Raw genomic sequence first — 25,547 nt, forward strand, 5'->3', positions numbered from 1 at the left:
AGAGTTGTTGCCTTCAGCTAGTTCCACGCTAGTGATAGCTCCCAGCTTCTCCAGCAATGGTTTCCTGTGTGGTTCCACATGAAAGGAGGTGATCAATTAAATCTATTTTTATTTATAGCAGAAATTCCTGTCCTCTGTGAGGCTCTGTTTGCTCAGCACAGTTTACTTTAAGCGATGCTGCGCTGTATTATGGGTATATGTTTCAGTTAGCTCCAAATAGTTGGCCTGTATATAACTCAGGGTGGGTGCTCCCACCCCGAGAAGTGTACCTCATAAAACTGTAGGAAGAGGGAAACCTTGTGCTGCTTTGAAACATCTTTTCCCAAGACTTCTATAAAAAAAAATTACAAGTAATTTCTGTATCTCTGCTTTCACACCCTTAATGAGGCAGAGTTAGACAAGGCAGGACTTGTTTACTGAAGATGTTGGTCATGTTTCAGTTGCGTTGCATCCCTCTGCTGTGCGCAGCAGACTGCTGTGGGTGTGGGGTGGGAGTCTTGGGAGAAAAACAGCTGGGAGGGTATTAAGTATTTCAGGGAACACTGGCACACGTAGGAGACAATCTCCAGGAGCTGCAAAGATCAATAAAATGCGTGTGTGTAGATACTTTTTTCTTTTAATACTTACTCTTTTTACATAAGAAAATAAAACTGTCGTTAGGCAGTAACGAAACAAAACGCTTGCAGAATTGGTGCAGGAGGAAGGGACCGCCATCCTGCCTGCTGAGCCTGTTGCCTCTAGCCAGCCTGTGGCTGCAGAAGAGGTGCTCTCATTTAAGCACTAAGAAGTAAGTCGTCCAGCCGGCGAGCAGCAGCGCCCCGACCAGCACGGTGTAGCTGAAGAGCACGAAGGCCAGCAGCTCCTTCAGCACCTTGAGGAAGTGGACGGCGAAGGAGTCCGGCATGGTTCTCCCCGGCACCACGGCAGGTAGAGTCTCTAAGGCTGGCTGCTGCCGTGCTCCTCCCCAGTCTGTAATCAAAGGGACAGGATGAGCCTTTCTGAGCAAGGAGACTGCAGAGACGACGGGGTGGCTCTGCTCTGGGGAGAAATGGCTGTGTTCAGGAGGGATAACAGCCACCTGTCCTTCTCAGAAGGTTGTTAGGGTCAGGTTGGGCTTGTGTGTGCTTGTTCAGAGTCCTGCCGAGCTGCGCAGTGTTGGAAAAGGGTTTGGGATTTGATCAAAGCCCCCAAATCAGGACTGATAACTAAACAAATTTAAATACAGACACACAGGCAGTGGATGCTTCTGCGTTGGTAAGGGCTGGAGGTCCTTACAGAGTCCAGCTGGCTCCTGGTACCTTTCCTCCCCTGTCAGTGGCTGTGCATCCAGGAAGCTTCACATTCAGAGCGGTCGCTGATGGTGCATTACCAACAGTGTGTTCTGATCAAAGTGGTCAATTCCTCCAAGGAAGCCACCATTAATATTTAATGATATAATTGCATCTAATGGAGATACTGGCACAAACTGAGCCTTTGTTGAAGAATGATGAAAACTGGGGCTTAAATACAAGTTTGCATAGGCAAATATTTATATCTCTTGTTAAAAATAGCCTTTAAATGGGAGACATGGGATAAGATGCTTTAGAATTCATTATTTAGCTGTGTATTAAAGCCATACTTACACATCACTTTTGAATTGATTGCTCATTTGTTAGTTTAATATAAAAAATCTGAGAACTATTTCACAAAAGTTGTTGGTTCCTCAGACTTAAAGCTGTGATGACCCATCTAAAAAAATTCTACCATCCTTCCGTTATACATTCCTTTTTAATTTTGATCATAACTGTGCTTGATCAAAAGTATCCGCACTCTTGGTCAAGCACATAAAGGGAAATTAAAACCAGACTTATAAAGCTAACCTAAAAGGATTATTTCTCTTCTAAACAGTCTAAAACCAGCCAAAGTAATTGGAATTCCCATCCTGCCACTTGGAATATTTTTTTAAAATATTGATAAAGAGTTGTTGTGATAAAGAGTTCACTTTTGGCTCTTTAATTAAAGAGCGATCATTTCATTCAAGCTCAGGCACTTCTATAGGAGCTATTGTATTTTAAAACCAGCCATTGTTTCCCACTGAAGTTTTCTGCCTATAGACTTTATGTGATTTCTGATTATCTAAAAAGATGGTAATAAAGAAATAAATTGCTTACCCAGGTAGATGATGGGCTCTACTTTGTAAAGTTCCTATTCCTCTCTCGTCTTGCTCTGCAGCCGTCCCTTCAGGTTCTGGCTCCTAAACGGTTTGTGCTGTAGTTTGATCCCGTTCTGATCCGCTCGTCCGAGAGCCAGGAGTAATGAGGTTGTGTTTGCAGCCCACACGAGGACTAATGCACTAGGTGTGGTCAGGACCAATTATTGTATGACATCGCTGCTTTGCGCTCCGTGCAGCACAGCAGCACGGAGCATGCCAAATAGCTCCCCTTCCCCAGAGTGCCTCTGTCAACAGTCTTTCGTGAGTTTAAGCACCATGGCTTAGTGTTACCACGTCAAAAACCTGCATTTGTTTAGATGTGGAGGTTTTTTCCTTTAACAGAGCACGCTGTCATCTTACACTCTTTATTCTGTGATTATCTGGAAGGCTGTTGTGCCTCTTGCTCCGTTCTCTGAGAGCCCCGTGCTTCTGTGGGCCACTTGTGCAGGAGGGTGCTCACATACAGCTGGGGTTCGTCCCAGCTCAGCAGCACATTACAGGATGGAATTTTGAGCGCTGAGTTGGCCTCCTTTATCAAAAGAGAGTGCTGAAGACAGCCTAATTGCTGCACTGTCACTGGTTCACTGCCCTTGCACACCCAAGAACTCAATCACTACCTTTTAGAGAGCAAGTGCTACAACTCTTTTGCAGCAAGGGGGTGAAGAAGGAAGTAAGCTATATATTTATTTTTAGCAAAACTGCTTTCTGATAATGTTACATGAAAAGTGAGTGTCTTTTGGGGTGGAGGTTGGGCAATGTTTTCTTTTTTTTGCTTGTAAACCAGACAAATGCAGACAGTGGAGAGAAGGAAGAGTATGTACTGCAAATCAAATCTGTTGCCTACAAAGATATTATGATGTAGAAAATGGTCCCTTAATTTAATTAGGTTCTCTTGTTATCAAATTATTACCCGCATGGTCAGCAAGGCCTTAGACAGAAGCAGAACATAATCAAGCTGCTCAGGAAGCCTGTTAAGTAGTAATTGCTCCTCCAGAGAATCGATCAACGTCAAGATGGCTTATATTTTTTGTTGTTGTTGTTGAATAATTCCAGGAAGAGACTTTCTCTGGTTTGAGTGTCCACATGGCTATTGCTTGCTGGTGCTGCCAGCCACACTCTCCATAAAAAAATATGCAGTGCTGTTGTTGGTAAATTAGTTGATCAAGTGTCCAGCATAAACTATTCTCAGAGTAAGTTTTGCCTCTAGTGTTACTAAGACATGCACTGGCTGGTCCCAGTGAAAAGGCAAGCTGTTGAATTGGTGCTTTGTGTGGTTTCCTCTATTCAGTGTGGTGTAGCCTTTACACTCACAAACTGCCCTGGTCACTGCTACTTATTTCCTTGTGATAGTACAAGGACCCTCAAGGCCAAGCCAAGGACACTCTGCAAAAAGTGCTCAGAACCACATTGTTTCTTGTTTATCTCTGCACAGTAACATCTAATGTTTTGATCCAAAGCTATTTTTTAAGTGCTGTGAAGTTACCTACTTTACAGTGGAACTGCAGAAATAACAGTGAGGACATCCACATTTGCCCCTTGCATTGGTGCAGCATGATTTGTTTTTTGTAAGACAAATCTGCAAGATGCCTACTCACCTGAAAAGTCTCAGATGCTTAAAAATTTATTTTTCTTTAAAATTCAACAATTCTGCTATTTCTGCTGCAGTATGTTAAGTGGCAGACCAGAATGCATTTAATGCATAGGCTTAAAGAGAACTGCCCCGATGATGGCTAGACAAGCAGCCTGAACTTAAGTAAATCACTTGTCCTGGGGCAGGGGTAGAAGGATAAAGCTACCACAGTGCAGTGGTGTATTTTATTTATTTTTGTCTTCCAGAGAGCAAGAAAACACTTTCAAAAAAAAGATCAAATATATTTTATTCTGACAAGCCAACTGGAGTTGGACAGACAGAGGGGCTCTGTGAGCTGGTTGATTTGGCAGAGCTGTCTTAGAAAACAACAGATCCAAACCCATAGTCAGAACTATGACAACTCGGAAAAAAGAAGGGGGTGGAGGGTTGCAGGATAACTGAGAGCAGAAATGTTTGCTAAGGGAGTGGTTTAAGGTGTGAGGTGGGTTTTTTTTTTTCTTTTCAAGTTGTTTTCAACTATTTAAAAGTGAAATGCGGTGTGAGTCCCCCAGTGGCTGCTGTTGAAGACTCTGAGTAAAGTGAGTGACCGGGAGCCAGGGCTGAGGTGCAGCAGCACACGCTGTGGGCAGCTGCACAGGCAGAAGCAAAGACCCTGCTCTGCCCCCCACTCCCCCCCCCCCCCCCCCCCCGCCCCAGTCTCTAGCAATTAGCAAGGCTGTGCGGTCTGGAGCCAGGAGCTGCCTCCTGCACACATTGGCTCAGTAACACCCAAAGGCCCTACAACCAAAGCCATGGAAAATTCCGTTTTGCAATTTTGAGCTCTACAACAGCTTGTGGCAGCAAAGTACCACAATTTATAAACTGAGTGTGGGGGGTGGTGGAAAAAAGGTGCCAGTTTTAAACCCAGTGTTTACTGGGTCACTGACACAGCTATTTTTGGCCCGAGTCCCATGCAGGGAGCGTCTGTGCCTCTTCAGACATAAGCTCTTGACACACTGATATCATTCATACCCTGGAGCTGCTGTCCAGACGGGTGGGTGTACCCAGGACAAAGAAGTCACCTCACACCAATCCCTTCTGAAGGCGACTAAAGTAAAAGGCTCAAGGATCTCCCATGTGATAGATGAGCCTTTGTTCAGAGTTACAGCTGTGTGGTTTGCTGACTTAGCACACAGCTCAGCTGCTTCTCCCTGGCCACCTCCACTATGCAGATACACTGGCACCAGCAAGATGCCAGCACAGGAGAGGGGCACAGTGCCCGGGAGGAGGAGGACTATTGCTGTAGGCAGCAGTACTGTTAAAATTATTAGTTAAAAACATTTTGTGGAACAAAGGAAAAAAGGAAAAAGGAAAAGGAAAAAGGGAAAAGGGAAAAAAGGAAATAGGAAAAAAGGAAAAAATGAAAAGGAAAAAAGATAAAAGGAAATAAAACAGAAAAAAGGAAAAAGAAAAGTAAATAAGGATAAACAGGGAAAAAAGAAAAAAGAAAAGGGGGGGGGGAGGGAAAACAAGCATGAGGAAGAATAGACCCTTTTCTAATATACAAATTGATTTTACTGAGTTGCCAAAAGTGGGAAGACATAAATGTTTATTCGACAACACGAACCGTGGCCCAGGTGGTGGTTAAAATATTATTAGAAGAAATTATTCCCCGATATGGGATTGTTGAAACTTTAGATTCAGACAAAGGACCACATTTTACTTCCAAAGTGATCCAGGACATAGCCCTGGCACTTGGAATTGAGTGGCAACACCACACACCATGGGACCCAGAAAGTGCTGGCAGAGTTGAAAGAATGAATGGAGAAATTAAAAAAAACTATTAACAAAATTAATGTTGGAAACAGGGATGTTTTGGGTTAGGTGATTGGCTCTATTAAATAGCTGAACACAGCCGCGAACTGATGTGGGTGTTTCTCCCTTCGAAATGTTATATGGGATGCCGTGTGACATGAATAACCCGGGAATCATCCGCGATTGGAGGATTCCCTAGTAGACGCTTATATAACACAGCTAATGGCATGAAGAAAGGGATTAATAAGAAAAGGAATATTGGCACAGATAAGTGACGAAGGAGAAACTTGTAAGTGTGTAAAAACTTCAGAGTTAAGTGTGGAGTCGAATGTTGTAATGGTTATCCTTTTGTGTGTTTTATTTGTAAAATCTGCCAAGGCCGGTGGTGGTCTCACTGTTATGAAGGAACCCCTCCTAGGGGAATTTATGGGAATTATTACACACAAAGGGGAAATTGAAAAATGGTCACCACAGTGGTGGAATATATATAGGTTCGGAAATAGACCAGAGTATTATTGTTTCCACCCAAACGACCCCGTTCGTTCCTCTTTCAATAACTATTGTCCAGGTGTGTTGCCGGAGAGACCTAAGTGGAGTATGGTGCAGCTCCCCAGAAGTAAAAATGATTAACTGGGAAAAATTCAAACGAAGGTGCACTAAGAGAAAAATCTCGGAGCCTCCTGAAGCTGCCCCAATGCTAACCCCGGCTTAACACTGTTTCAAAAACACACCTACCCAGAAAAAGGGGGGGTAGAGGGCAGTAAGTGGGACCAAGTAAACCCTTGTAGGGAACTGACACACCGCCACCCGTCCTGGGTATTGTATGTATCTGGGGACTTTGTGTAGCCTTGGGAGAAGTGTGTTGTATTTATGCAGATCATACCGGCATTGTTAGGGATACCATGGCCAAACTTAGAGAAGGACTGGAAAAGAGACGCGAGAAAGAGAATCTCAACGAGGCTTAACATTTGGTCCTTGCACTTTAATAAATTAATAGAAGCAACACATGTCATGTTAGTACGAGTTAAAAATGGGCCTCTAATATGATGATGAAAAAGTTGAAACTCTTATACTACACCACCGAAAATGATAATGGTTTACTGAACAAAATGGTGATTAAAAGGGGGGATTGTGATAGATGAGCCTTTGTTCAGTCAACCGCATGTACCTTGAAACAGGTCGTAACAGTCTGATTACAACAATTACATCGCACATAATGTGGGTGCAGTTGGTTGGATTTGTAAGTCAGTGCTGTTGATGTGCAGCCAGATAGTTCAACAGTTAGCTGTTACTGCAGGAAACACAGCAAATGCCTGGGCCAAAGTGTGCAGGACAGTGGACTTAAGCATGGCCTACAGACAACTAACCTTGACAGACAGCTTGTTACAGTACAGCACAAGCTAAGCACATCCTGCAGGTGCATTATTCTAGATGCCCAAGAGCCGTAACGTTTCTAAACCTATGCAGTAAAAAAATTTACTGCTTCCCCTTAGCAGTTGTTCTCTTTCCACTGTATGATCAGCTTCCAAAGATGTGAGAAAAATGCAGCTTCTGGGGCCTGGCCCTTCCTGCTCCGTGTTGCCATGAACGTGCTGAAGCTGTGGGAAGCACAAGTTCCTTGGCTTTCAAAAACATGAGCAGGAGACTGAACCCTGGGTACAGCAGAGGTGCAGCTGAGCACAGATCCCTCTGACTGCAAGAGATTCAGTGCATTGGTGGACTACATCAGGAACCAGAAAGACAGGCTGGAAATACTGGTATGAAAGCAGGAACAGAAAACATCCTGCCACCTCAGCATCCTAGAAGGGTAAAAAGAAGTAATTTCGTCCCCCCACTAAAACTAAACTGAAAGGAAAACAAAAGAGGAGCATTTGCCAAACAGGACCACAGCAACTCCCTGCTCCCCCAGCGCTTGTTTGCTGATTCAGACCACACAGAGGGATCTCTCTCCCAGTGTTTATTTCATTGGTAATGCTTTCAGCACCGCTTGTCCTCTAGGCTGGTCCACAAACAGTGAGAACACAAGTGCAGAGTAACTGCATCATCAGGTGGTCTTCAGAGAGCTGCTTTCTCTGTCATGTTTGACATTCAAGCAGCCACGCTAGAAGACCAGGAGTGCCTGTGTCACACGGGACCTGGCACGTTTACTGTCTTTTGCCACAGACCCTAGAAAGGGGCAGGCTCCAGTTTTTCCATCAAGGATTTGATCCAGCTTGTTCCATTGATCAGTTTTGTAGTGGCAATGACGTACTCTGTGCCTCCATCTTCCATCTGGGACAGGAATCTCAGTGCAGCTATTTCTGCGTATGTCACACCTCCCAGGAAGAACACCAGAGTGACTCTGTTCTCACCATGCTGACCTGTGTATTTAGAGAAATTTACAGGTTATCTTACTTTTATGTTTCCTACCCCTTAATTACCAAACTCAAAATGACCTAAAACTGAAATAAATACAGCAGCTGAATTGGAGCAGAGCCCGGTGGGTGGAGTATCAGACCAGGGCCCTGAAATGCAGACTCTGCTCCCAGCTCTGCGGTCTCTTTACAGGATGTGCTTCTGCCTGCCCAGGCTTAATAGTAGGAGATTGATGCTGACCTTTGAAAAGTAACATTACTTACTGAAAGCACAGTGTATGGCTAGGGGTTATTTTAGTACGCTGCTGAGATGGTAAACAAATGTACAACTCTGTTTTAAAAAAAATGGTTAGGTAGACCTAATGCTGCAGTGGGATGGGGAGATGAGACACTTAGACTGCCAGAGACTGCCAGCCCTGATTTCTGATTGCCTCATTCCAACCTGACAGAGATGGATCTGTCTCCCATTAAAAACAACGACAGAGAAAACAAACAAAAACTTACGCTTTTTCTGCAGGCCAGTCGGTAACTGCTGCCTCTCCTCAAAATGGGGACCTGGCAGCATCTTTAAAACCTCCTCTATGCTCCGCCACCCCGGCCGAGCCAGTAACTGTGCCAGGCGTACGCTCAGAGGAGCGTAGCCACTGTAAACATAGGAGATATCGTTGGGGTTCTGCAGGAGAGAGCAGAGTGTGAGCAGTGGTGAGTCCCACATCATGCTGCAAAGCACAGCCACAGAAATAAAACCAAAGCCAAAAGGTTTTCCTGCTGCACATAACTCTGTATGTAATGGTGACTGCTGAGGTGTTTATTTACCTGTTCATTAACATCATCCATCCATAAGCGCAGGGTTTTCCTGATTGTTGGGTAGTTATTCCTGCCACTTGTCTGAGGTTTCAGGAGTCCAGCCTTTTCTAAGTTGTTTAAGGTCAATATATGTTCATAGCCATAAGTCTGCAACATGAAGAACTCACCTTTAATACATGTCAAGAACCTGTGACCAGAGTGTTAAAAAAAAAAAAGCCAAATATATTACTTTTAAAAAGTTCTTTTGTTAAGATCTCTCTGGCGTGTTACTGTATTTAAAGCAGCTAAATCATAGTAGCAAAAAGTGCAACCATACAACCCCTTCTGTATCTACAGGCTGTAAAACACACGTGCGTGCCTCCAGAGTCAGTGCTGTCAGCCCAACCAGAAGCCCTGGTGCTCTATGCACTGGAGGCCAACACTACCCATGTCTAAGATGTGTCTGTCTAGAATGTGGGTGTTATAATGCTGAGGCTTTGATGCAGTGTTTCTCAGAAAATTATTGACCCAAAAGTTACAGCCTGACCTGGAGAATCTCTCTTTTATAGTGGTCCAGAACCTTCTGCTTCAGTCCGCTGTTGCACACAGATTGCAAGCACACAAGACGCAAGATCTTGATTAATGGATGTTTCTGAGCTATGCAGTCTTCAATGTAATTGTTAACCTGTCAGAAGAAATACATAAGCAGTGATTCAAAGACCTGCTAAAGCACCTAGAAGACCTGGAAGAAAGGTCTAGTTATGCCCAGTGTCTCCAGAATAGCAAGAGAGGGTGCAGCTGCTCTCCAGGCAGCTCAAGACTGTCTGTAAAAGAGTGACCCAGCACCAGTGCCCCAAGCATGATGACCCCAGAGTCAGCAGCTAGACTTTGATGCACTGCAGAAATTCTGATGAATAGTCTATAAGCTGTCCCTGATCCCTTGCAGAGTGTAGTGCCCCTGTACAGTCCAGAGCACCCTGGCTGCACAGACCTGCAGTGACAGGTAACCAGAGCAAAGCGCACTGTACAGCTCTGTCTCCCAGTACGTTCAGCAACATGTCACTTGGGGGAAAAAAACAACCTGCAAGTGTGCAAGGAGACACATGTGAGAGCTCACAACTTGACCCTGGAAGGAGACAGACTTCATCTCAATCAGATGTTTCCTCTCTCAAAAACCCCAAAGGAAAAAACCTTTAGAAATATACTGGGTGGTTTTTTGAAGATGTAAGAGTCACCAGTTGTCATTACCTACTTACCTTGTCTGTGTCTATTCCAGACATGAACTCTTGCTCCACTGTTAAATTATCAAAGAAATCTTCAGATGCTTTGGGAAAAAAGCAAAACACAAACTGAAAATCAATCCAATAGCAACTGGCAGCTTATTGTCCACATTGAGCAGTTCTGTGGAGATACACTGGATGGAGCAAAGCCACTTTTTGGCGAGTCAAATAACGTCTATCAAGTTGTCATGCATTAGTCAGACTACTGAGTGACTACTCACTAGTGATGTCTTTGATGAGTTCTGCAATGGAGGTGTGGTTTGCTAGGGAACTTCTTGCTGCCTGCATGTGTGGCAGCTGTGAGACAAACTGCTTGATCTCTCCAACAGTTTTTGCATGGTGTCTCTCCTAAAGAAATCCATCGTTAGGTTGGGTCTTGTTCAGATTAACTGGCCACACACCAACTAGGTAATTTTACCATGTAAAATGTACTTACTACAACAACAGCAGATACTGTTAGAGATACACAACCTTTTAGACAAAATACACATATCTGAAGTCACAGCATTACCTGTCACAGCACTTTGATCAATACAACAGGATCATGAGACCATTTTTGTTCAAAGCTTGCCACCTTTGTCTGATTTTCAGCCATCACTATCTGCTCCTCAGTTTCCCTACCAGCAAAATTATCTTCTTCATGCAAAGATAATTACTTTGCTAGCTGACAGTAAATGTGGAGCTCTAGGCAAACACTGCCAGATATGGGGGACATTTCCCCTCAAAGCAGTAGTGAAGGATGCTGAGGAACTGGGTTGGCAGGGTCTGTTTCCCTCTGAAGCAGAAGCCTGCCAGTCACTGTACCTGGCTGTAACAATGTCCCAGGTTTTGAGCAAGGATCTGATGAAGCACAGTGCAGACTTCAGCTCTCAGAGCAGTCCAGAGGTCTGTATTTCATTTGGGCTACTTGCCTCTTGCTGCAACTTGGAATAAAAATAATAATAATTTGACTCATATGGGCAAGTACAGGCAGGAGAGTGATAATGATGAAGCCTGCAATTTAAGAAGTCCTCTGCTGCCAATATGCTGCTGTTTCATTATCACCTATTACCTCTGACAATTTCTTAAGTTTTGGGGTTTTTTTAACAACCATTATGAATAACCCATCTTTAGCACCTTCAGTGCTAATATTGCAGTAATGAGTCATTTACTAGGAGTGGAGGCTGAGCACACAGTGTTTCAGTTGAGGTACCCCTACCTCATCTCAAGTGTGGCAGAAACAAAGAGGTAAAGAAAAAAACCCCAACCATCAAACAGTGAGAAAAGTTCTCTTGACATTCACCATGGAGACTGAAAGCAGAGATGTGGGATCCCAGCTTCTTTATGAATCATCAACAGGATGTTTGCAAGCAAAACCAGAAACACCTCACAGCACTCTCCAGCTTTGTCTAAGGTGACATGTGAGCATGAGGCCAAACCTCCTGTAAGATAACAGTCTTTTTCACATTCTTAATGTTTTTTTATGCCAGCCATAATATTCTACAAACATACAACCTGGAATCTTACTTCTTATAGTCATTCCTCTGCCTCCTCAGGAAATAGAAAAGGACCTTTCAGTTAATAGCAGCAATGAAGTATAACTGTGCTGTGCACTAAATTAACCTTTGGCCTGTTGCAGAGGGAAGCTGCACCTGACTTCTGCAGACTGAAGAAAGTGAATCCTATTATGGATTTGTGGTTTAGGATAGCTCTGAGACAAGCTTCTAACAGTGAGGACAGGAAAAGCCCCAGAACAGAGGTGTGGGGAGAAGGCAAGAGAGGATCTGCATCATTGCAGGATGCTCAAGAGAAGATCTGATCAATACCTACTCAGAACAGTTAAAGTGCAGCCAATATTATCCCAGGGCAGGGGAAGAGACTGGATGGGCTTTTGGAGACTACTTGTTTTTTCTCTGGCTGTATTACTCCATGGCAGCAGCTTAAGCTGCCTGTCACAGCCCTACTGAATGCAGACTGTGACTTACCTGACGACAAGATAAGCACAGTGTGATACAGGCCTCACCTCAAAGGCTGCTGAGATGATCTTGGCTTTCTTGCTGAGCACGGACCCCACAGCATTGAAGTTCTTGTCTCGGATTTCCGCGTACAGCTCTTCAGCAGAGTTCAGCTGGAGCTTCTTGGGTTCTGTGGGGAGATCTTTCCCACCCTCACCCTGCTTCTTCGGGGCAAACTTCTCAGGAGGGAGTTTCACATAAGCTACCAAATGCAGAGAAATAACCCTTTTAAGGACTGGAACTTCATCACCAGAAGTTAAGATAAACATGCTGTGGGAATGTATGCCCTGAGCAGCACAACTAATAAGCAATGAGTCATTAGGAGGTTTACATGTGTCACTTAAAGACAGTCTCCCTGTATTTACCCAGGGACCTATACAAACATTGGTGGTTGAACCCAAGTTCTAGCTGCTTTGCTTTCAAAAAGCCTTCCAGCCAGCCTTCAGTACAGCAGGAGGGATTAAAACCCAGAAATGCCTCTCTGGAGTTTTTCTTGCTATGTCCTGAAGAAGAGGAGAGCCTTCTTGATGGTCCTTCACAAACTGTTACTGACCCCTCAGTGTGGGACAACGTGAGCCAGCCGGGCTGGAGAGTGAAGGCACAGAGTAACACCACTGCTCCCACACTACGTGTTCTGTGTCACCCTGTCTGCACACAGTCAACATCCAAAATATTCCCAGTCAATACCCATGTGCTGTATTCAACTCCCCTTCCCAGGCAAAAAGAGAGCCAGAGCTGATTTTGATGGGCTCTAGCTTGAGACCGAGCCATCCCTGCATGGAGTTGAGGTGAGCTGCTCCCACATCACTGCAGTGTAGTGAAGCAGAAACCTGCCTGACACTGCAACCTGCTCCAGCACGCCTGAGACCTCCCCTCACCAGGCAGTACTCACTGTTCTGGATTCCATAGATCTCATCTATCAGCCCTTCGTACGTCAGCTGCGTCGCTAATGGTGTCAGCAGATCCACGTTGCGGTCCAGCAGCAGGAGCGTATCAAAGACGGGAAATATTGAGTTCTGGCTGCCAGGGAACTCGCGCTTCATCCTGATCATCATATTAGCCACGTGCTGAAAAGAAATCGCATTGGCCTGGTTATGGTGCAGGTCACAACAGAAGGGTTTGACTTGCAGGCTCCATGAGCACACGTTCGTGTAAAGGAAGAGAATGGCTGACAGAGGGGGTTCATCTCAAGCTGCTCCCTCATTATAGAAGATACCAATTAAACTGCAGATTGATCAGAGAGAAGTCAAAAGGGCGAGTTACATGAGAGATGAAAGAGCTAAGGCATGAGCAGTAGGTTGCACATCTCCCCCTGTATTCAATCCTCCTGACTGGAAGATTTATTGAACAGCAAAGATTGTTCTTTTGGCCAGAGATGCAAAGACCTGAGGGCCCTGGTCCCGAAAATCCACTATGACCGGAAAGGTCTGTGGCTGGATTCAGAAAGCCCACAGGTACATTGAACCAAATGCTCCTTATGGCACTTCCAAAGAACAGACACACTTCTTTAAGCAGCAACATTTGCCTTACCCGGGCACACTCGCCCTTCCCAAAAATCTGCGGGATTGTTCCGTAGAGAGCCTGCAGTGTCATCAGCCCCTTTGCCGCATGGTACAGGCTGGTCTGGTCGCTCTCCAGGTAACATTCCTAAATGACAAGAAGGATTCCCGATGAAAAGTGTGGACCTGACACAGAAGAATGTGGCCCATGTGAACAGCTCAGGGGGCATGTAGGCTGGAGAAAGAAACTACGGCAGTTGGCAAACACAGACATTCCCTGTGCTGTCAGTACATCGAATCACAGATCAGACCAGACACTTGTATTTTTGAGCGCCACAGACTCCTCCCATTTTGATGGAGTAAGAGAGCCAGAAAGTGACTGCACAGTCTCTCCCTGTCACGAGGCCACACCACCTCACCAGCAGCCGACGAGCTGCTGCATGCCCTGATGCCTCCTCTGCGCTATGCTCAGTACAGCGGAGATGGCCAAAGAGACCCTGAAACCTTCCAGTCCTGGATGCAGCATTCTGAGAACAACGGGGCACGCTGTTAACTCTCAGTGCAGTGCAGTATTAACTGCAGTACGTGGCTCTTTGGCTATGGATTGACACAAACTGCGGTGGCTCTTTGTAATAACAAAGTGTTTTAAGCCTCAGGAGTGTCTGATCTGTGAAAATGACAGCAGCAATCAAAGCTGGAGGAAGTGGCTGCAGCTCAGCATAGCAACAGTTCCTTCAGTGCTGTCACAAGTTCAGGCTCAGTTCAGCACTCAGGACCAAGCCACACTGTCCCTGCAAGGCCTCTCCCTGCAGAATGTACACAGCACTTTCTAAAATCATTACCTAGTGTCCCTGCCCAGAAAACGTCACTGTCCATTTACAGTTGAATATTAATGAGATGCAGAACCCTCTGAGAGCCTCTGTACAACCACCAGCAGCCCACACAAAACCCAGCGTTTCACCTCAAAGACGAGGCGAGCGCTTACCTTGAACGCGCTCTCAGACTCCATGGAGAGCAGGTCTCCATCGAAGGGAATCAAGTCCAGGCTGTACTGCTCCCGGTGGATGAAGGACCCCAGCACACCCTGCTCCTTCAGCCACTGCTCGCAGAGGAGGCTGCGACGCGGCACGAAGAGGATGTGGAAGTCCCGCTGGGGAGCACGGCCTCTGTCTTCCCTGGAAGAGTCACAGGCAAGTAACCAGCACAGGCCTTGGGCTGGGGGCAGGGGGTTTGAGGGGAAGGGGGGTATTATCCCCTGCTTCCATTCCTAACTTTGTACTTCAGAACTTTTTTTACCCAGCCACAGGTCTGGAACCGGGGCGAGGTGACTTCCTGTGGCTCTCAGGAGGAGCGCGGATCAAAGCACGGCTCATTCCACATAGTTAGAAGGAACGCTGCCCTCTGCTTTGCCAGCTCCAGTGACAGCCCCTTCCCAGCACGCCCGGTTCCAAGCGCGGCCGCAGGGCCGTTCAAGTGCCTGCACAGCGTCCCCCATTCAGAGCCCAGAGGTGAGACCAAACCTGCCCCTGCTCAGGAGGGAGCCCCGGCCGGCCCCACAGGGCCCCGCGCACCCGGCCCCGGCGGCCGCCGCACCTGAGCACGTTATCCGTGATGATGTCCATCAGCTCCAGCTTGGGCCTGACGAAGAATATGATGTTCTTGACGTCAGCCTGGGGTAGGCGGCCCGGCTTGAGCGTGAACATCTTCTCCACCTCATGTTCCTACGCAGGGGCAGGGCGTTAGTTACCGGCGCCGAGCCCCGGTGCCGAGGCCCCGCGGCGCGGGGACCGCCGCCGCCTCGCCCTCCGCCACCGGCCCCGCCGCGCGTTTACCTTCAGGAGCGAGTACTGCGCGATCAGCCCGAAGGGCCCGGTCAGGTACTCGTCCCACACGATGGCCTGCGGGAAGAGACAGAAGCGTCAGGCCCAGACCCGGGCCCGGGCCCGCCGGCCGCCCGCTCCCTGGTCTCGGCCCCGGCCCCGGCCTTTCCCCCACCTTGGAGCCCGCGCACTTGTCCAGGAACTCGCGGAGCTCCCTGCGCCCCGCCTCGCGCAGCGCCGTCAGGTTGACGCGCCCGGAGCTCAGGTGCGCCGCCATCACGCTCCCGCCGCCGCCCGCGCCGCTCACATGACGCCGGCCACGTGACGGCGGGAGGAGGCGCGGCGGGGCGGAGCCGGCGGGGGCGGGGCGGAGCCGGCGGGGGCGGGGCGGAGCCGGCGGGTCGGGGCGGAGCCGGCGGGGCGGGGCGGAGCCGGCGGGGCGGGCGGCACAGCGCCCCCACGCCGGTGACGCCACAGCCGCCGTCAGCAGCAGGCTGCCGCGCCATGGAGAGGCGCTGCCCCCCTTTCCCAGCTCCCTGGCGGGGGGCAGCACGCCCCTGGCCCCGTTTCCCCCCCCATCCCCAGGGCACAGAAAGGTCCAACACGCAGCCTGGGTTTTTTCCAAAATATAACTTTAATAGAGCTCTATGCTTATGTACAGGCACACACCACGCACAGGCTGAAAGAGCGCAGAGAAACCAACCCCAACCCAAACACACGACATGTCCCGGGCCCCCTTCGGGGTGCGTGCAGCCGCGGGGCGTCCAACCACGGCCGCTCCCTCTTACCTGCTTCATGAGGTCACGGCTGACGCTGCGGGCACAGCACAACCCCCGAGCGCAGGGACAGGAGTTACTGAACAGGAAACATTTCTCAACTCAGTCCAGTGTCCAAAGACAGACAAAAAAAAAAAAAGCTTAAAAATCTCAATGTACAAACTGCGCCTTCAACGGGTTTAGTGCAAACGTGAGAAGTAACAGCAGAAGTTTAAGGTAATTTAAATAAGCTTTACTATAACCATAGTGCTTCGCTCCTATACACATTGCCCCACCGACAGCTGCCACAGCACGGCGGCGTTTCTTGTTAAGAGTGGGGACAAACCCAGCACCTGGGAAGAAACAGCATAAAGTCATTTGTTAAACCATTTATTTATATTCCACTTAAGTTTATTAAAGAGAGGTCAGGTATTTATTAGCAGAGGAGCAGAATATTCGTCAAATTTACTGATTTTGGAGTGGATGGGCAAGGGGAAGGGGAGCGAGGGGGTCAAGAAACACCGTCCCTTTTCCTGACGTTCAGCACACACAAATGCTGGTGGTATAAATCGTCCGAGGCGGGCGGACAGAGAGTCCATCCTCCCGGCCGTGGGTTGCATTAGAAGGTCTCGTCGTCATTGCAGTCGGCCGTCCAGTGCCCGAAGATCTCGCAGGTGTCGCAGTAGGGACGTTCTTCCCTCCTGCTGCCGTGGTAAGCGGAGTGGGGCGGCTCCTCCAACATCTGTGCCTGGGTCGGACAGTCTTCAGTGTCGTGCAGATCAAAGCAGCCGCAGATGTCGCAGAAGAGACGGGGTTTCTTCTTTGACAGGCTTTCTTCCTCACTGCAAGATCAGCACTGGCGCAAGTCAAGCAGGGTCCTTCTCCTCCATAAAAAAGAGAAAGAGCCCACTTCCCTGCCCTGCATGAGAACCTGTCTCTAATTACACCTGTCTCTGTCTCTAATTACACAAACAAAAATGTAACTAGAAAAATATTACCAAACCCCTTCTGAAGATTTGACATCTCAACTATACCCTGCGGTGCCCCCATAACCCCTTACACCACAACACTTACAGACAAACTGCTCCATGTCAATATTCTCACAAATACAGGCATTTTTAAAAAAAGAAACACATGTAAACAAGGTTCTCTTGTCCCTTGAGAGGGGAGATCTGAAGTCACAATACAGTAGATCGGTTTTAGTTCAGTGTCTCTGGACTGGATCTCCCCATCTCAACGCAGCCACCGGCCTCTAAGAGCAAAGACTCGTCTGCCGAATGTGGAAAGGGCCGGACCCAACCACGTCTGACAACAAACACATCATGATAATCAGTGTTTGATCTGTACCTACAGAGGATCATTCAGCAACCCAGACACACTGCAGTAAGAGATCTAAGAATGAGGCTGATCCAATCACCCTAAATCCAAGGGAGAGCTACGTTTGTTCTTCCTGGCACTGAAACGGGGCTGGTGTGTCGTGCAGCTGTCAGAACCGACTGCTACCAGAGGTCCCAAAACACAAGCCAAGATTTCCTTCAGGAACAATACATACCTGTCATAGTTATTTATCTCCTCTTCGTTGCCATTGAGGGCTGCTTCACACATTCTTTGTATTTTCGAGTTCAACTCCTCATTTCTCCTTTGCAGATCTACTATCACTGAATTCAGGAAGTCAATCTGTGACAGTGAAGAATAGGGAACAGTCAGCAGGCCAAGGACCATACTGCAGAAAGTGAGCAACAAAAGAATAACCCTCAAAGTGACACACGTGGTTCTGCATTAACATTGGCCACTGGATCCCTGTAGCAGCTGTGGACACTAAAGAACAAGGGACAGAACTTCCCAAAGGGCCTTTGAGCCCCTCGGTACAATTTCCATCCAGTTCTGCTCAGCCAACACCTGAGACATCAATGGGGTCTCAACCCACCGCTGCCAGACTGAGTTCTTTTCCTGACATCACATTTTGAACATAAATCCAGTTGTGTAATTCTGACCAGAATAGCGTTCCTGTTTCTCTGAGCCCACAGCTCGAGGGGGTGCTCTCAGAGCTACCCTGGAGTGGTGCCAGGACAGTGCAGGGCACCAGAACAGCGTCTCCCAGAGCTGGCTTGAACCACAGCAACCAGCAGGCCAGCACTGCAGCAGCACTGCTGAATGAAATCAAGTAACACTCGGCAAATTAACACAGTGATTAAAATAAAGGAAGCCAAGAAATGGAACAAACCTCGTGCTGATTGGAAGGAAGCGTTCCCATCAGCAGGTGAATTCAAGGAGACAGAAAAACAAAGAGATTGGTGGTTATGTTAATTACATTACTCCTGATCTCAGTGCTGACTAGGAAGGGCAGTTTTTAATCAATGTGACTGACATCAGTGATCTAGCAGGGACTTTTGTTAATGTGTAGGAGGAGCTGCTATTCTGTGTTTCCTAGGCATTTGTTGTCACAGGCTGCCTGCCGTGGCAGCGCTTCACACGTTCCTTAGGATTACCACACCGATGCAGTTCTTCCTCAATCTGTTACCAAGCACCTGCTGAGTAACTTCCCTGCCCCACTGCTGCCCGCCCTCATTCTCAGTAAAGTTCTGCAGTTAAGCAGCTGCAAACATCAACATTTCCAACTGCAGAAGCTTATGAGCAGCACCTGAGCTCAGGTAGCCACCTTCCCCGAGATGGCAAGCACCACAGACTTGTGTGGGCCACATTTATTCCTCATTCACAGCCAAGAAACCCCTGGAAAGAGCTGCACGGAGCAGTTCAGGAGCGTGTTCTCCAGGTCAAAACTTGCCACCTCTGCTTCCCTGCTCACTTCCTTGTGTTCCAGTGACTTGAACTATTTCTCCAGTATCACTCATCACTTGATTCTGAGTATTTCCTATCAGTAATATTTCCCTTCAGAAGCCAAAGGTTACAAGATAAATCTGCCTGTTATAATCCTGACCTACAACACCCGATAAGAACTGTCTTTGGAAAAATACTTCTCTACCCATCAACACGCTGCTCAGCTCAAATACCTGCTTCTCTTTTGCAATTTCGTCTTGAAGTAGATTAGCAGCAAAGTCACCTTAAAAAACAAAACAAATAAAATTAAAACCCCAAAGTATTACATCCAGTAATGTAAATAATGAAACATACACTGGCTTAGAGAGTGAAAAAAATAAAGTCTCCAGAACATCTTACTCCCATGGTGCTCTCTGCACCCAGTGTAATCTTCAGCAAGGTGACTTTTGGGGGGAATTTTTTCACTGTTGCATTACAGAAGCATATTCAAAATAGCACATAACTTATTAAAGCACAAAGAAAGGGCTATGGGTGCCAGATGTACATCATAAATCCATAAGGGAATGCTCCTCCGCCGCAGTGATGAGACTGTAGTGGTACGGAGCTGAAGCAGCTCAGTGTAAGATCAGCATGAGCATCTAGAAGGAGGGATTCCCGGTTCTGTGATGCTACTTTGTGACTCCAGCAAGGAAAACCACAGTCAGGGTGAGAGGCTCTTGCAGGGAAGCTACAGCACCAACAGGCACCTGTTTTAGGGTGCACATTTTCAAGTCGACTTGCCTTCGCCCTGGTGGCAGTCAGTAGCTTTCCCATTTTGCAGCTGGGCAGAGCTCCTTCCCCCAAGACTTACCTGTGTCCCACACCAGGAAAGGCATCTCGAGAGGTTCAGTTTGCTAAACCTCCTCTCAACTAGTTGATAGCTGCAGGAACCTATGAGATTACAGCTGAAGGCAGACAGCACAGAGGCTCTTTTACCTGAGGAGCCGGTTACAGTTAAAGGCTGCTCGTTGTTTTCCTTGAGTTTTTGCTCCAAGTTCTTCACCTTTTCCTCAAGCTTCAATTTATCAGATTCCAGTGACTTAACCACCGACTGCAAGGTTTTTGCAGAAGCGTTTTCTCCACGGAGCACTGTGATCTGTAAGAATTATTTAAGAATGCTCAGACCTTTCAGAATGAAGTCAGAGCACCAAGGCAAAGCCCTTAGTAGTACGGGATAAAGAGCCTCCAAAAATAGATGCCAGAAGTCACCTGAGCAGGGACAGACATCTAAAGATTTAATTCTAAGGTTTAATTATGTTAAATTAATGAAGAAAAAGAACTCTTCAGTAGCAAGCATACAAAGCTGTATGCTTTGTGACTTGATCTGAAATTAAGAAGCATCCCGCTGCTCTTCAAAGCATCCCGCTGCTCTTCATTTACCTCGTTTCTGAGTTTTTCCAGTTCCTCATCTTTTTGTGTGATCAAGGCACTAGTAACACTGATGGATTTTTGTAAAGATGCTCTCTCTTCATCGATTTCTTTTTTTAAAGTTGATTCTCTAAAAGAAAACCAAATACAACCAGAAATCACCTAAAGCAGAGATTATTGTAGTCGCCTAAAGAAGCTTAATTTGATTTCAAGTAGTAAGACTACTGTACAAAGTGGGTCTTAAAAAGCAAGACTAAGATTTTATGTACGTATAAACATTTCAGATGTTACAACTGTGGAAACAAAGCAAAAAGTTTACCTAGGAAGCACATGCCAGAATCTGCAAATCATCGTATCCATTTGAATTTAAAGAAGCAAGTTAATAGACTGGGGAGATACAGGATAAACAAACACGTTGCACAATGTTCCACAAAACCTAACTTCAGAGTTTTGTTACTTCTTGAAAATTATTAACAAGCAACAAAACACACATGCAAAGCTCATTATACACGTTGTCATGCAAAGCGCTGATGATGCTGGAAATATCAGCTGGTCCTCACTAATTTCAGTAACATTGTTATTTCCTCAACAGGCACTTTGAGAGTTTCTGGGCCTTCAACAACTGTGGTTTCAGCACAAAACCACATGGGATTTGTTTTATTTCAGGGAAGAGGGGGTGAAAAGAGATGCTGGAGAGCAGGCACAACCCCCTTCTGCGGCCCTATATCTGGTTTTCACAATTTTTTCAGCTGATCTAACAAGAGACGTGACTTTTCCCTACAAACCCTGTTCTGACAGCGATCTTAAGGCATCATAGTTATGACATCCTCATGCTGATGCTAACGAGTCTTCCTGAGAGGTCACATAATACACACCAGTGAGTGATTGTCCTTTGCTACAAAAGTTCCTTACAAGCAGAAAAGTTTCTTGTTTGGTTAAAAAATAATTTGAAAAATAAAAGAAAAAAAAGATTGTTACTCCAAAAAAGTGTATTTGTTTATCTGGAAGAGAAACTTGCTTTTCAGAGCACCAAGCAGCGTGCCCACCGGCTCGGTGCCACTTCTCCGAGCTGCCAGATGTGCAGCCACTTTTCTGTGCCATTCCATACATCTAGGTTTAGAGGATTGTGGTCTCACCTCTGCAAGCTGCTTCTCTTCTTACTAGCTTCTGAAGCCATGCCTGGCTGCCTGAATGCCTACCCACTACACAAAAAGCACCGAGTAGCCAATACTTCAAACATACTGACGGTTTTGTTTACTTTAAACAAAAATTACACTCTTAGGACTGTTTGAGAGCACCTGTCCTTGTGTGCCCATGCTCAGTAGGTAGGAGAGAGTGATTAAAGGTCAAATGGGAAAGTTTTCCTATCCACAGTATCTACAGTTAGTGAGAGCCACGATACCCAGACCATGATACACAGCAAATCTCACTGACTCAAGATAAAAAAGAAACTCAACAACGAAAGCACAACTAACGCAATTCTTTCATTGTTAAGATTGTACTTGGGAATGGAAGCAGCAAGTGGAGAATCTGGGGTTTAGAGAAGCTGATGCAGCTAATAAAGAAGAGTCAAAAGGTTGGTTTTGGTCGATTTTTTACAATGAGAGAATTAATAGAAGCAGAAACACAACAAATTGCAGACGGCATGATCTTGCCCTCAAATACAAGTTATACTCCTGGCAACAAAACCCCAAAGGGTGTTTGGTAGATCTCTTGGCCAGCCCTGATTCAGCACAGCAGCAAAAGCACGGCAGCACAGTCTCTGTGTTCTTCAGCAGGGACTACACGCTCACTCTAGCCTAACCCATGTTTTTAAATGCTTTGCTGAATCGGGTGGGTAGCACAGGATTGGTGGGGTGGGAAAGAAGTGTGCTGTCCCCAGCACAGGGGATGCTGCTCACAGCACAGCCGCCTTCTCCCACTGAGCTGCAAATCCAGCGCGTATCAGAGGCAGGGGAAATGGGAAAGTACATCTGGGAATTACTGCTCACAAGCTCTCCTGCAACTGAGACTTCACTGGGGCTCCCCTCTGCAGGTGTAGGGGGGCAGATGGAGACCCCAGCGACTCACCTTGTGCCCAAGAGCTTGTTCTTTAGCCAGCAGTTCCAACTTTTCAGATCTTCATCTTAAGAGATGAAGACCAAACAATGTGCTTTTTGTACAAATGCAGTTAACTTGGGCTTGGTTTCAACTACCACAAGCATTTAGGTGGTTGAAAAAGGCAAACAGTTTGTGAGCATAGAAATAAATACGTACAAATTCAATGTAGGAGTCTAGAATACCGGAACACAAGGGGAGAGAAACGAGAGAAGAAAAGAGGAGAGAGAAAACAAGACAGGGGGAAAAGAGTCCCTGTGCTGTGGGGTTGGTTTTTCCCTTTACAGGACAGTCTCTCCAGCAGTTCACAGCTTCACCGGAGGCTGCCAGAATGCTGAAACTGCAAAACCTACACATATAGTAGGTGTATGTCACTACTTACTTATACATCAGTGTGGATCACAGCTCAGTTCCAGCATCAGCTGAGAGTCTACCCCACTGATGCTCCCAGCTCCAGTATGGTTTGTAGTAGGATTCATATGAGAGCGAGCGAAGGCAGGGAGATGTGCTGAATGCCAAGTAACTACACAGTGGCAACTTGCAAGAAAAATCTTGTGGGAAGTGTTTATTTTATTGGGGGGTTAAAAAAAAGGAAATTATCTGGAAAACTTAGACCAATTCAAGTGTAAGATATCTGCTTGCCAGCAGGGATTTACAAAATAAAAGGATTTTAAAAAAGAATGACTCTCTGATTTCCACATGCCATTTTAACATTTCCCTTGGTTGAGGAGGTTGAGCCACATTCTATCAGTGTATGGAAGTCATGGGAGAGAGAGAGAGGTTTTTGGTTTATTTTAACAGGAAAAAAAATCACCCAGATTCTTCCCTTACTACAAAAATAAGAAATTCTAAGAATGAAGCAAATACCTTAAAGTGTTACTGGGCAAGCTTTAAAAATGCAAGATAACAAGAACCACATGTTAGAAACATGGTGTAGAAATGCAAAATACTGTAAGGAAGAACTAAATTTGCACCAAGGGGCTTTTTTTTTTTTTTTGTAAAAAATATAGACTTTATATATATATATATATATTGCTGAGTATTTTACAAAACGAAAGCAAGACACCAAGGGACAAAGGCAGCCAAAATATGTACAACAACTTTACTTTAAAAAAAATAAATAAATTATTTATTGTAATGTGGATAGACTTTCTTGAGTCTTACCATTAAAGACACACAGATATAGCAAAGGAAGCAAGGGTAGGAAAGGGAAGAGAGAGGAATGAAATGAGTATCGATAAATAGCGCAAGCTCAAAGACAGTAAGACAGTTAGCAACCCACAACGAACCTAGGGAGCTGAAGTGACACAGAACCCCTCAGACTCAAATACCAGACTCCTGTCACTCCTAGCTGGACTATGTCAAGAGGGAATTGCTAAACAGAGGAAGAGAATTCCTGTGGGTGGAAGGAAGGCAGGGAAACTCCTGCTAGAGATTTGGCCTAACGGAAATAAAAAGATGGCTGCTTTCAGTATCTTAAATCTCTAAGGCAAACAGAAGAAATCATCACTCATCTCCAACTTCAGGGGAATTTGGGGATTTAGAGACTCTTTTGTAATTTCATTAGCTCTTTATTCAGCCTAGATTTTTTGGTCATGTGTGCTGGTGTATTTTAACCCTGAGGAGCCTGTGTTCTGCTTCTGCAAGCTTGGCTGGTCCTGCAACTTGTTTTACCCTTTCAATTGGAGTTTATTCAACACTGTTGAGAAATGTCATCAAGCCAAACTTGGGCATCTCAGTGTAACCAACTGAAGGTGAAGTAATGTTAGAATTCACCCTAATGATTCCATAATTATCTAGGCTATTTCAGGCAGCTTACAGAGTAAAATCCAAGGAAGGAAACCCAGAGCCATACACCCTGTTTTTGTAACTTACTACAGAATTTGTCTTTCAATATGTGTGTGAGGAAACAGAGCTGCTGGGAAACACTGAATGATTTTTGGGTTCCCACTCCCTCCTTCCTTTCCCCAGGTAACTTTCAAATGTGTTTACTCATTAAAGAACAGGCTGCAAACATCATTCTAAGCTGTCAGCAGCACTAACACCCTCCTTTCCCTCCCTCCACATCAAATACACTGGAGATGGTCCTCAGTGAAGTAAACATACAAATGACTGGGGATGCCAAGTGGCCTTTATACCAGCTAAAGATCTCATTGTCTTCTCCATCACCTCACCACTAAACACTGCCAACAGCTTAGACTTCAGCTACTCTGGGCAGCTAAAAGCTGAGTGCCCCAGCTGATCAGGGCTGGTTAAAGCTGCCCGAACTCCTGCATTCTCTGAGGAAGCTTTGGCTTGTGGGACACCCCGCTGTCCATCGGAAGAGCCTGAGCTCTCACAGAGGATGTGTGACCCACCTCTAAGTAACACACTGTTAGGGAATGAAAAAGGCAGCAGTGTAACACAGTGAGAGGCGAAGGATGTGTGCAGATACCAGAGCACCACTCACTGTTCCTTGTTGTGACCATTATAAATTCAGGAAACTTAACAGGGGGTTGGATGTTTTCCCTGGAACAGACTTGGTGTCGTGGAGAGCTGCAACTTTTTGCTGAGGATTTAAATAACTGCTTTTGAAAACCTCACATTTTCCTACAGACATTGTGGCACTTAGCCACAAGCTTTCTGTGCACATCTTGCAGGAGGACAGAAGGACAGTCAATTTTCTATCTTGGGACCAGTTACTGAACAGCACAGTTTACAGACAGATGCCCCAGTCACCCAGGACAAATCTCCTGGTATTTAAAAACAGTGCTGAATGAACTGCAATAACTACTGCCCAAACCAACCCAATACCCCAAAGCTATGGGAACAACCCAGTCAAGGCTGAATAACAGCTGCTTTGCTTATATTTTTTTAGTTCTTCTTTTAATAACAATCTTTAGCATCACTGTATTTTTCTATTACTCCTTAAGACCCTGATGGCTCAGGATGTGTATACATGCAGATTTATCAGACTGATGGACAATCCAATACTCCAGAGCAGACTAAACCGAAACACTAAACTGGTTACTGAAAACAAAGAACACTACTACACTTAACTAGCATAGCAGTTAAGCACCAATTCAGTGCTTAACTAAGGAGGAAATGGTAAATATCACTTCTTAACATGTTCTTTTATTAATACTTTGCACTTGTAGTAAATGAGGAAGATATAACTTGTAAGCCAACCTCTAACAACCTTGGGACATTTAACTATGACAC

At 46.0% G+C, this 25,547-nt stretch overlaps 3 protein-coding genes across 6 annotated transcripts in view; all 3 read right to left on the reverse strand.

Moving 5' to 3' along the window:
- Positions 1–769: 769 nt before the first annotated feature.
- On the reverse strand, positions 770–904 carry LOC311198072 (uncharacterized protein; the record flags this gene model as incomplete). Its single annotated transcript, XM_084271955.1, has 1 exon — positions 770–904. The coding sequence occupies one exon, from the start codon at positions 902–904 to the stop codon at positions 770–772; it is 135 nt and encodes a 44-aa protein (XP_084128081.1).
- A 5,647-nt stretch (positions 905–6,551) lies between these two features.
- VPS33A (VPS33A core subunit of CORVET and HOPS complexes) lies at positions 6,552–15,586 on the reverse strand (the record flags this gene model as incomplete). 2 transcript variants are annotated; one of them, XM_084272118.1, is made up of 13 exons in its annotated part: positions 6,552–7,936; positions 8,435–8,603; positions 8,747–8,884; positions 9,264–9,401; positions 9,973–10,040; positions 10,218–10,344; positions 11,999–12,192; positions 12,883–13,057; positions 13,521–13,637; positions 14,475–14,664; positions 15,083–15,210; positions 15,322–15,387; positions 15,485–15,586. In XM_084272118.1, the coding sequence occupies 13 exons, from the start codon at positions 15,584–15,586 to the stop codon at positions 7,743–7,745; spliced, it is 1,806 nt and encodes a 601-aa protein (XP_084128244.1). In that variant the 3' UTR covers positions 6,552–7,742. The 2 variants fall into 2 exon arrangements, with proteins under 2 accessions (XP_084128244.1, XP_084128245.1); XM_084272119.1 differs by lacking the exons at positions 10,218–10,344; positions 11,999–12,192.
- Positions 15,587–15,920: 334 nt separating this feature from the next.
- The window catches only part of CLIP1 (CAP-Gly domain containing linker protein 1), a 71,880-nt gene continuing 62,253 nt past the window's right edge, over positions 15,921–25,547 (reverse strand). For all 3 annotated transcript variants that reach the window (XM_084272130.1, XM_084272129.1, XM_084272131.1), the window contains 5 exons: positions 20,262–20,379; positions 19,818–19,977; positions 19,076–19,125; positions 17,617–17,741; positions 15,921–16,906 (listed from right to left, as the gene is read on the reverse strand). In XM_084272130.1, the coding sequence (XP_084128256.1) occupies positions 16,684–16,906; positions 17,617–17,741; positions 19,076–19,125; positions 19,818–19,977; positions 20,262–20,379 (676 nt within the window). In that variant the 3' untranslated portion in view covers positions 15,921–16,683. The remainder of the gene's footprint in view (positions 16,907–17,616; positions 17,742–19,075; positions 19,126–19,817; positions 19,978–20,261; positions 20,380–25,547) is intronic.

Source organism: Gallinula chloropus (genome assembly GCF_964237585.1).
Source record: "Gallinula chloropus genome assembly, chromosome: 17".
Classification (NCBI taxonomy): domain Eukaryota; kingdom Metazoa; phylum Chordata; class Aves; order Gruiformes; family Rallidae; genus Gallinula; species Gallinula chloropus.